This window comes from Schistocerca piceifrons, chromosome X (genome assembly GCF_021461385.2).
Source record: "Schistocerca piceifrons isolate TAMUIC-IGC-003096 chromosome X, iqSchPice1.1, whole genome shotgun sequence".
In the NCBI taxonomy this organism is placed as follows: Eukaryota; Metazoa; Arthropoda; class Insecta; order Orthoptera; family Acrididae; genus Schistocerca; species Schistocerca piceifrons.
In genome coordinates this window covers 779,772,005-779,784,288 of record NC_060149.1, presented here as the reverse complement: position 1 = coordinate 779,784,288, position 12,284 = coordinate 779,772,005, and the positions used below count along the sequence as shown (strand labels likewise).

Genomic DNA, 12,284 nt, shown 5'->3' with positions numbered 1-12,284 from the left:
TTCTCCCATGGTGTGGCCAGAAAGGGAATGACTTGGGGGTCATATTTCTTAGCATTAAAGTTAGACTTTTCCCACTTAGAGACTGCTGGCGGCGGACCACCAGCAAGAGATGACGTATTAGGCTTCATGGCGTGTCATCTGCCCTGGTGCCACCCATTACAACCAGGGGCCCTCCACACGGGTGTCACCTAGCCACAGCAAAGGCGACCTGGGAGGATGCCCATTGCCGGGAGTCCCGATGCCCCAGAGTGATGAGCATCTACTCCTTGGCCTACGTGGGGAGTTAGCAGCAGGCATCAGCACAGTGATCCTTGTGTTGTCAGAGGGCTACAACCAACAGGGTACGTGTCGGCCCCACCACAATGGACTGGCTACTGTGCTGGATATGAGGTATGAAGAAGTCCATGGTCATCCTCAGCACAGAAAGTGACACTGCATAGTTCGTGGTGGAAAACGCACCCAGGAAGGTGTCCTCGCCCAAGAGATGGAGAATGGGCAGGACTGCAATGCAACGACGAGAAAGTGGGCTAAAGATCTCAATGCACGATGGATACGATGCACCATGTAAGGCATCCTTCCCCAATTGGCTCACTCTTCGGAAAAATTTTGAAAAATGGAGGTCAAACCCTACAGGGAACCATCACATAATGGCCGAAATGTGAGAGACTCCTTTTAGTCACCTCTTACATCAGGCAGGAATACCTTGGGGCTATTCTTACCCCTGGACCCACAGGGGGGAGGGGGGGGGGGTTACTTCAAGTAATACAGCTGTATCTACAATTCTATATGATATAGTATTTATGGATTATATTATTATATGGGTGTTGAAGAACAGACTTTCAGGAATTTATGGTTCCTTAAATCAATACCAGTAAATACATCCAAATAAATGTATGTCCGGAAATGCTTCATTTATCAGATATCCGTCATATTTGACTTTTGCACAACAGAAAAATCCAGGATGGAATAATGACAATATTATGGAAAGGGTAGAATGCTGCTCAATACATAGTGGAGATGTTGAAATGCAGACAGGCACAACAAAAAGACTGCTAAACAAGTAAGCTTTTGGCCAAAAGGCCCTCTTCTGAAATAGATAGATAAATATAAATACACACACACACACACACACACACACACACACACACACACACACATATGACCAATGTCTCTGCACGCCGAGGCCAGACTGCAAGCAACACAGAAGAAAGCTTTTGGCTGAAAACTTACTTGTTTAGTAGTCTTTTTGTTCTGCCTGTCTGGGACGGAACACCTCCACTACATGGTGAATCCTTTTCATAATATTGTCACTATATGACTTTTGAACGTCTATGGGTATCAAGATAAAATTGATGTCACATTATTTCATCGTAACTGTTATTTTCCAAACATTAAAAAGTATATATGTAGCTGATGCTAGAAATATTATTGTCACAAGCAGTCTGTCTTTAAGATTAACCGATTTACACATAATAGTCAATAGACTGGCAATTTTTGGGCCAATTATAAAGCATATTTCTTCCATCTTCACTACTGTCATTCTTGTAAAATTTTGATATTGTTGTAGTTTTTCCATCACAAGCTCTACAATGAGATTCTTGCTAGGTCCAAAATCATCCCACCACCTAATCTGCTCTCTTATTCAACATGAATACAGTTACTTTTTTTTTTTTCTCTGCCACACTAAGTATTAAAAATGCAGCTGCAAGCCGAAGTTCTTCAATCGCTACCTCTCCCTTCACGCACAGAACTATGACAGAGAAATCTCGTGGAGAGTGATATCTCAGCTTTCACAGATACTGTCACCCTGCTGTGTGTAAATGTTTCCAACATCTGCCCTCACAAGACACTTAGACTCTTACAGAAGTTATTCACTGTCAGCAAAAATTTACTCCTAGTGTAAAAAATTCTGCAATTAGTGTCTGAGAGTACTAAACTGTCTGAGAGAAAAAAACTTTCACGTATATTCCAGCCCTTTGAACTGTCTGCCTGATGTTGAGGTACTCTCGTGATCAACAAGATACCCAGATTCGTTCCCAGTAGAATGTGGGTTAGGCCAGCTCGGATGCCAACTTCGTCACAGTGCCAATATGCACGATGTCACAGAACAGTTAAAACAGTTGCATTCAGCTTCATGAGAGGGTACAATGGCTTTATAACACCCTTCCCAACCCCATCAGTGCTTGTATCCAGGCCAGAGATGGTGGAACATCACTGATATGTGGACTTGTACTGCCAGGTTCTGCATAGGTACAATGGCTTTATAACACCCTTCCCAACCACATCAGTGCTTGTATCCAGGCCAGAGATGGTAGAACATCACTGATATGTGGACTTGTACTGCCAGGTTCTGCATAAATCTGATCCAATTTTTTAATTGCTGAAATAACATCACACACTCTCTCAACCCATGAAGTTTCATTCAGTTTCTCCCTCCTCTTCTGGGTGCAACCCGCCCGCCCGCCCCCCCCCCCCCCCCCCCCCCCCCCCCGGCAGTGAATAAAAACTCAAAAACAGAGAAAAATAATTAAAACTGAAAATCAAAACCAAAGTCTGCTCTTTTTCACTGACAGAAGAGAAACATGACTGAATATAAACATATACATCCATGCACTGACTTGCAGTTTGCGAAAAATCATCAGACTCATTCCAAATTCCCCGGAGCTTTGAGCAGTATGAGTGTCTGCCTGAATAGCTTCCTGACATTCACAGGGTAGTTTTTATGGCAGTACAACTGACTGACTGACTGACTGACACACACACACACACACACACACACACACACACACAAACAAAACATGTGCGCGTGAGAAACAGCATGCGCGGAGGGTGGTGCGGTGTGGAACGTGTGTATTCAAAGACAGTAGCAGCCACTTATGTAGAGAACACGACAGGATAATTTTAGAAGGCAGGCAGAGAAGGAAAGTGTAGAAGAAAGGTGGAATAACAGGAAGAGTTAAGGAAAGGTTAAAATGATTAAGCTAAGGTGGGGTAAAAGAAGGACTGTTGGAGGCTGAGGTTGGTCTAGGAGCAGGAAGGTATGGAGTAGGATACGGAATGGAGGAACTGTCAACACCACAGTCTCTACAGCAACTGCTCCAATCCTCCTTATCACTCCACCATTGAATATTACCTCTCCCACTATCTGACGGACTCCAAAGCCACAATCTCCTCCCCATAACTATGATGGCTATATCCCCAACCGCAACTACTTTATTCAAGTTATCACTTATAATTAAAATCCATGATATGATCGCATGCCAACCTGCGCAATGGACATTTTTAGTACCCGTTCTAGTTACTCAGAATATTAAACCCATCATGTGGATCAGATATACTGAAACTATCTTTCTAATCTGGACCCAAGGCAAGGACACAGTATTCTCATTCATTCAGAGCCTTAACATCCCCATCTTACCCATCTGAACGAATTAATCATCTTGGATCAACACCTCTGTGATGGCTCCACAAGAACATCTGTTCACATCTGACCTGACAAACACCACCAATACTTCCACTGCAACAGTTGCCAACCAATTTACAACAGAAGAATCCCTCAGAAACAATATGGCTACCCGATGGTGACACATTTCCAATCAACTGAATCTCTAATTCCTCCTCCCCTCCCCTTATCACTTTACACTTAATCACTGAAAACAGGTCGCCATTAGAAAAACTGAATAACATTCTCTACCATGGCTTTGACAAACTCTTACTGTAACCTGAAATGGGAAATATCCACCCCCACAAGCCTCGCTCTCCTCCCTTCCCAAACTGATATTTAGCCACCTGCCATCTAAATTTCCGTCCCAAATACAGGGTTACCTGTGAAACCTGCCACATTATATTCTAACTTTGCTGCGATCACTGCACAGCACTCTATATGATGACCAGAAAAGAACTCTGTATGATGACCATAAAAGAACTACCCATCCAAATGAGTATCCATTACCAGACAGTTGCCAATGGTCAAACAGACCAACCAGTTGCTGAGCATAATGCACAATACAATGCGGCTTAGTTCAATAATGACTTCATATGCTGTGCCTTCTGGATCCTTCCCCGATAATGGCCACTTTTCTTAATTAATCAAATGGGAACTCTCCCCATAACATAACTTCCATTCCAATAATCCTCACAGACTAAATCTGCATTAGTACCCCTTCACTACCTGCTTTCAGCCTCTCTCCTGTTATCACCCCAATCCACATTCTGTCCCCACTCTAGGCTCACATTTTAGCTACTAGTTTTGTACTCTGCACTAACTTACTAGTTTTACCCATTACTTAGCACTTTACCTCTCTCTTGTACTTCAGATGTTCCCCCTTCCCACTATACCTTTTCTTCAGTGTGTCTGCTAGTCTTCATTTACTTGCCACACCTATATGTTCCACTCCAGCACAATCTTTCCTATTCCATCCCACAATTCTCATTCCTTTTCCTACTCGACACCCCTTTTCCTTACTACAGCCACATTATAGTAACCCAATACTTATGTGTTATACAGAGAGTTTAATATCTTGAGTACATTTATAGCTCAAATGGAGTGTTAACATGATGCCCGCTGAATCTTAATAACCTAAGGTCAGTTCTTTATCAAATGGAAATGAAATTGTTAACTCACTGAATAAGACTGACATAGATATAGAGTGATATAGAGAGATATAGAGTGATGGCCAAGAATATTGTGTTCCTGTCAACTTTTTGGAGAAAAATCTATGGGTTCCAACCCTGACATGCTGATGCAGAACTGCACACACAGAATGGGACGTACCATAAAAAAGATCGCCAATGGGGATCCTGCATCAGGATGGCTGAGCACTGTAACCATGCTAAATTTGCCTCTTGAAGATGGTTATTCCATGTGATAGGTGTGGGTTACAAATTGTGGTGTCACCTACAATTGTGTGGAATAGCATCTGGACTTCAGCAGGATGAGGTATAAGAGACCAATAGAAGTTTATGATGCCTAGGTATTGACACAGTTCTCACAGTCTCATTGGGCCCAGAGATTATCTCAGGGTGACGTTCCATTCAAGAGGTAGGCATGTGTCGGCAGCAGATCTCTTGAACCCAACAAAGATCACTTCTGTAGCACCAATAATGCCTTTGGTGGGACTCAGTAGTATTTTATAGTCAATGCTGGGGCAGAAAACGTTTTGAAGATAACTTTGCTGTTCTTCTGGGAATGATACCGGCACATCATCAATGCACTCTACGCCCCTTGGCATGTGCAGTGTTGTGCAACACATACAAAATGTAGAGGAATGCAAACACTCCAAACAGTATTCAGGAGGCCGTTTTGTGTATATTCTCTGGGGTCAATGATATCTGGTTAGAGACCTCGGATGGTTCAGTGCAACTGTAAAGATGTGTGAAATCTTCTGTGTGTCACAATGAGTAGGGGGTTGGAATTGTCTTGAGCACTTAGTACTCTATAATCAGCATGACCGAGAACCAACTGGATTCCTTGTCAACAATGACTGTGCTGTTCTTATCTTAAACTATGTTGAATTACACCGATGTCATCCAAAGTTTGTTGGAATCAAGATGCCACAGTTGAGAGAAGACAGGAATGCTCCATATATGGGGTTCTGTTGAATGGTGTGGGACATCTGACAAGACACAGCTATTCAGGTCATAGAAGAACAGAAAATCTAGGAATAAATGGGTGAGTGATGTCAGTAATGATAAACCATCACTTGAAAGCTCTCCACAAGCTTAGGTTCAGATTTAATGTCACCCAAGCCTCAGATTGCTAAAGGTGCCATGGTCACTTGCCAATTTGCTGTTGTTGGTGGGCATGCCCTTCAGCCACAGCACAGGGTACTGTCACTCACATTTCTGGACCAAGAATATAGCAAGCTACATTGAATGCTTATTGCAGTAACATTTTTCCCAGTCTGGTATGGGTGAGGATTATGCACTGCTGGACAATGAGAAGCATTGCACTCCCTTTCTCTGTGTGCTATGGGTGAGCTTATCCATCATTTACATGCTCCAGAGCTTGTTTAACTCTATTTCACATGATATTGACAATAAGGCATTGCAGGTATCACCTCTGTGGAGCATAGGGATGTGGGGAACTTCTGAACCCACCAACAGGTGAAGGTGAGACAGAAATTAACATGGTTTTCTGTCTCCCAGCTCCTGCTTGTTCAGCAGCTTGCAACCATTAAATGTGTGTAGGTGATAGCAACCACACAATCTCTTCCTTCAGTCACTTGCACTGGTCTGTTGTTTGGTGTTTCTCAATCATGTTGCTGCTACTTTAAGGGTGGTGCCACAATGTGACTATATTTGATTGTAGCCTGGGATATGCTGTCAGCAGCAAAATGATTCTAGACATAACTGGACCATAGGGCTGGCCAGTCAGTCCAGAGCAACTGTACTTTGAAAGCTATCAATGCACCTCTGCACCTGGATGCCATGAACAACGCAGCTGTGGCTGACTGACCTTATCACTACAGGCAGGAAGTGGTTGACTCATGCAGCCAGTTGTTACAGTGGCTGGTATTGCATCTAGTATATTGTTTTGTTGCTGAGTTAGCTGCAATAAGAACTGCTACCCTGAAGGCAGTTTATCGTCATAATGCTCCAGTGATGCCTGCTTGCTGCCACTTCTCGTAATATTTTTTGTGGAATGCACCAACCTCCACCTGGTGCAGATGCACTTGTTCCAAGAGGAATTCTTGCAGCAGATACAGCAATTATTTCTGCTCTTGCAGCTGGTGATTATACAGCTGATAATGCTATCGCATATGTTATAGCTGTGCTCTCAGCTGCTCCAAATTTGGGGTTCATGATGGCGGGCCACCGACCTTCACATCTCAAAGATTGTTGGTGCTCATGTTGTATGCTTGCAAAGTTATCATTCTTGTATCGGGATTACCACTTGGTGAGGAATAAACACACTTTCAAATGCAGTTTCATTTGCAAAGTAGCACTTACGATTACGGTGTGGCCAGGTGACCAGCAAGGTACAGACTGCTGTTCGTAAAACAGGTAATCTTCCATAGTGCCTTGTAAATTCCTGTCTCAATGTTGCTGGTTTGCCAGAGTAGAATTGCAACCAAACACTTGTCACAAAAATAAAAATCAAATATCTACAAAATTTAAAGCAATAAGCATAATCTGCCAAAACTTTTGAAGTCAATTTGAAGTATAACTTCAAAAGCAAATTGCAGTGGGCTCTCACACCCTATTCTGAACTGTCAAAAAGATATACATAAATACTGAATTTATGATTATCAGGAAGAAAGAAGGAAAAATTTGTAAGCAAATAGTAGCTTACCTTGAACGAACAACAGTTCTCATTTTTGGTTGAGGCTTTCTCCTGTCTTCCCTTTGTCTCACCTTGACTCTCTCCTTTACATTTTCTTTTGTCTTCTGTCTCATTTTCAGTCTCTCTTTCATCTTCCGCACAGCCTCAACATTGCGAGGGGCACTCCGATTTCTGAAACAAATTTCACATAAAAGTTGAAGACAGACATACATGTGCTGTTGTAATGGGGAATACTTATCTGCACACCTCCTATCACCACCGCTACTCAAATAACAGTACAGTAAAATCCCAAATTAATGAACCCACTTTTAAGGATATCCCAATTTTAAGGAATATTTCTGTCTATCTCGGCAAAACTCTCATAACAACAATACAATATTAGTTTTCCCCACTTTTAACAAACCTCGCTTTAAGAAAAATCTGCTTTTAAGGAATAAACATGAAACACTCCACAAACTGAAATCCAAATTTTATTTAATTTCTAACACGTTCAAGTGAGTTTCTGATTTCTTTCCATTTTATTTCACACAGGTCATATTTTTTTGTCATGTGATGCAGCAAATGGCAATCGATTCAACCAGCTGACACATACATACATCATAGTCTATAACTCTACTTCCATTGTAGCAATACTGGGAGACGTATTGAAAGAATCTGAAATCATTGATGTCACAGTCACTGAGTCCAAGAAGCGCGCAAAGTGTAGTTGTTTACTAAAGTATTGAAGTTATCAATTTTACTTTTGTCGAGTTATGGCCTGCAAACATTGAAAGCTTACAGTACAGTAAAAGCTGATGATCATCTGCATCATCAATGACAATCTTAACATAAATATTTTCAAGATGATGAAGAAATAAGATTTAGCACCGTCTAAATGTGCACCATATTCAAAATCAAGGACATGTTCTTAAATGCCAAAGCTAACTATCCCTATGGATCCAAAAAGGAGGAACATTCGTATCTCTACATTCAGTGATGTGGAAAATATTCTTCTAATGTAGTTTCAAGGACTGAGGAGTGGAAGCATTCCTGTAGGCAGAAACATACTGCAAGAGAAGGTTTCTAAAATCGCTCTGAAGATTGACATAGAAACTTTCAGTGCACTGAACAGCTGGTTGAATCGTTTTAAAAAACATCATAATCTGTTGTTTCAAAGTGTAAGTGGAGAGAGAGGCTCTGGTCAAAGAAACTGTAAACTGTTGGGATAACATTACATTGCCATCATACAGGGCTATGAGCCAAGATACATTTTCAGCATATATGAAACTGGCGCAAGGCTTTTCATTTGATGCCACTTTGGCACCTTGCATGTCGATGTTGATGATGCTGATGATGATATCAACACAACACCCAGTCCCTGAGCAGATAAAATCTCCAACCTATCTGGGAATCGAACCTAGGCTCCCTGCATAGCAGTCAGTCAGGCTGACCACTCAGCTACGGATGTGGACATGGGAGAAAAATACCACAGAGGTAAAAATTAAAAAAAAAAAAAAGACAATGACACTATTCTGTGTAAAAAGTGATGGAAGTGAAAGACTGCCTGACTATTAATTCCCAGATGTTTACAAACCATAAAAATGCTACTTTGTTCTTATGGGTACAACAGCATACCCTGGAGATGCCAGAGATCTTTACAACTTCTTCACCCATTTGGATGCCAAGATTGGTGCAGCACGAAGAAATTGGACTTATTATTCACCCATGTACTGTACATCCCAAGGAAACATAATTTCTGAGGAATGTAAATATTGAGTTCCTCCAAACTTCACAAGTCATCTGCAGCCTCTGTACCTGTGCTTTATACTCTGTTAAAGCCAAATACAGAGTAGTAGTTGGAAAGAAGTCAATTTCGTCCACTGAGAAGAAGGAAGTGATGAGACTCAGCCTTGTGCAGATTATGTGTATGTCTGTTGCTGCCTGGAATTCTGTAGCAGAACAGACAGTTAAACTGTTTCACAAATGGTGGCGATGGTAAATCGGCTGTTGCAGAAGATATTGTTCCAGGAGAAGCGTGGAGTAGTAAAATTAATATTTCTGAAAACGCAATATTCCAGGACACAGTTGTGATGATGAAGCACTGACTTCTATACCTGAGACTGATACAAGTGAAATGTTGATGAAGGAACACAGGTAGGAGCTGGAGTTCACAATGAGGAAGAAGAAGAAAAAAAGGAGGGCATTGCATCAAGTTTCACTGTTGCTGAGCACGGAACTGATAGTGTCAGGAATTTTTTTCCCTCTCTTAATGTAGATGTATGAATTCTAATTTACACCAACCAGATGGAGCGAAAACTTCTTTCAGCACTATATGATATAACGACAGAACAAACAAGATGACTTGATGTTTAAAAAAATAAAGGATGTGTTATCTGAAAAGTGTTATAAATGTATATTTACTGCATTTAAATTTGTAGCACAGGATGCTGGTAATTTTGTAATGAAATACCTCTAATATCACCTACACATGTTTGACTTATGACTTTGGGTTGCCCTTTCCATGTACTCTACTGGGCAAAACCCCCTTTTTAAGAAAACCCCTAATTTAGGAAAAAATATTTTGGTCTCCAGAGATTCATTAAAAAGGGGTTTTACTGTACTTTCATAAAAAATGTCTTAACCTTATGTAAGCTGAAGTACAGATAATCAGAGAGAGCTTAATCAATAGGTAACACTCTCAGTTCAGTGCTACATTTAAGTACAGCAAGTTCATGTTTTTTCTACTTTTAGTTACACAACTTTTGTTTCACATAATTCTGCTTTCCTTGCATTAATCCCACAGTGAAGTCTAGTCCACTTATATATTTTTCTTGTGTGAATTTTACATTTATTTTATTTATATGGATGAATGATCTTGTTGCTGTTCCTGTTGCAACACTGTTATCTTAACCTAAGATATCTACATCTACATAGATACTCTGCAACCTACCATACGGTACGTGGTAGGGGCTACCCTGTACCACTATAATCATTTCCTTCCCTGTTCCACTCACAAATAGAGCGAGGGAAAAACAGCTGTCTATATGCCTCCAAATGAGACCCAATCTCTTGTATGTTATCTTCGTGGTTCTTAATGTGCAATGTATATTGGCGACAATAGAATTGTTTGATAGTCAGTTTTAAATTTCGGTTCTCTAAATTTTCTCAGTAGTGTTTTCGAAAAGAACATCACATTCCCTCCAGGGATTCCAATCTGAGCTCCCGAAGCATCTCCATAACACGTGTTGTTCAAACCTACCAGTATCAAATTTAGACGCCCACCTCTGAACTGCCTCAATGTCTTCCTTTAATCGAACCTGATACAGATCCCAAACTCTTTAGCAGTCTCAAGAGTAGGTCGCACTAGAATCCTATATGAGGTCCCCTTTACAGATGAACCACTCTAACCTCAAATTCTCCCAATAAACTGAAATCGACCACTCCCCTTCCCTACCACAGTCCTTACATGCTCATTCCATTTCATATCGCTTTACAGCGTCACACCCAGATATTTAAATGACATGACTGAGTCAAGCAGGACACTACTAATCTATATCCTAACATTACGGGTTTGTTTTTCCTACTCATCCACATTAACTTACATTTTTCTATGTTTAGAGCTAGCTGCCACCAACTAGAAATTTTGTCTAAGTCATCTTATATCCTCCTACAGTCACTCAACGATGACACCATCCCACATACCACAGTATCTTCAGCAAACAGTATATTTCTGTGACACTCCTGACGAAACCCTCGTCTCTGATGAACACTCGCCGACAAGGACAACATACTGCATTCTATAACCTAAAAAGTCTTTGAGCCACTCACATACCTGTGAACCTTTTCCATAGGAATGTGCCTTTTTTAACAACCTGCAATGCAGCACTGTGTCAAATGCTTTCTGGAAATCTAGAAATATGGAATCTGCTCATTGCACTACATCTATAGTGTTTGTTTGTGTTTCTATCGACCTGCCAGCACTTTCGTATGGTAAGTCACATCATCTTTGTTTTTAAATATACATCTATAGTTTGGCGTATATCATGTGAGAAAAGGGCAAGTTGAGTTTCACAAGAGCAATGCTTTCTATAACCACACTGATTTGTGGACATAAGCTTCTCAGTCTCAAGAAAACTTATTATATTCAAACAGAGAACATGTTCATGGATTCTGCAGAAAATCGAAATTAGGGATATTGGTCTGTAATTTCGTGGGTCCATTCTTTTATCCTTCTTATACACAAGAGTCATCTGCTCTTCTTCCCAGTCGCTTGGGACTTTGGCGTTGGGCGAGAGATCCATGATAAATGCAAGCTAAGTAAGGGGTCAATGCTGTAGAGTACTCATTCTAAAACCAAATTGGGATTCCATCTGGACCTCACCTTATTTGCTTTCAAATCTTTCCGTTGTTTCTCTACACCAGGGATGCTTATTACTATGTCGACCATAAAGGAATCTGTCCGATAGTCAAATGCCAGTATATTTGTATAATTCTTCTGTGAGAACAATTTTTTGAATGTAAAATTTAAAATCTCAGTCCGTTTTGCTACCTTTAACTGCCATTCCAGTCTGGTCAACAAGGGAAGGGATGGAAGCGTTGGACTCATTTAGTGATTTTACATAGTATCAGGATTTTCTCAGATTCTATGCCAGATCTTTTGCTAAGGTACGACGGTGATAGTTGTTGTATGCTTCATCTTTCCACAGAAGCATGAATCTCTACTATCTTTTGCTTGTCATCATTTGTGTGTTCCCTTTTGAACCAAGAGCGCTATAGCCCCTGTTTCCTCCACATTTTCCAAATTTCATTATTAAACTATGGTGGGTCTTCCCCATCCTTAATCCACTTACTAAGCAAATAATTCTTCAGACCATGATTTACAATCTGCTTAAACTTTGGCCATATTTCCTCTATGTCAATCTTACTGGAACTAAGTGATGTCAAATCACTAAGTGAGATGCTTACAACTGCTTATATGCTCTTTGTAGCAGGAACGCTCTCCTAGCCTTCTTGACTGATT

The 12,284-nt window shown here is 40.9% G+C and overlaps 1 protein-coding gene across 1 annotated transcript in view; it reads right to left on the bottom strand.

Annotated features, from left to right (window-relative positions):
• The window catches only part of LOC124722955 (RNA-binding protein with serine-rich domain 1-like), a 108,601-nt gene that overhangs the window by 28,962 nt on the left and 67,355 nt on the right, over window positions 1–12,284 (bottom strand). Inside the window, exon 6 of the mRNA XM_047248121.1 lies at window positions 7,295–7,456. Coding sequence (XP_047104077.1) covers window positions 7,295–7,456 — 162 coding nt within the window. The remainder of the gene's footprint in view (window positions 1–7,294; window positions 7,457–12,284) is intronic.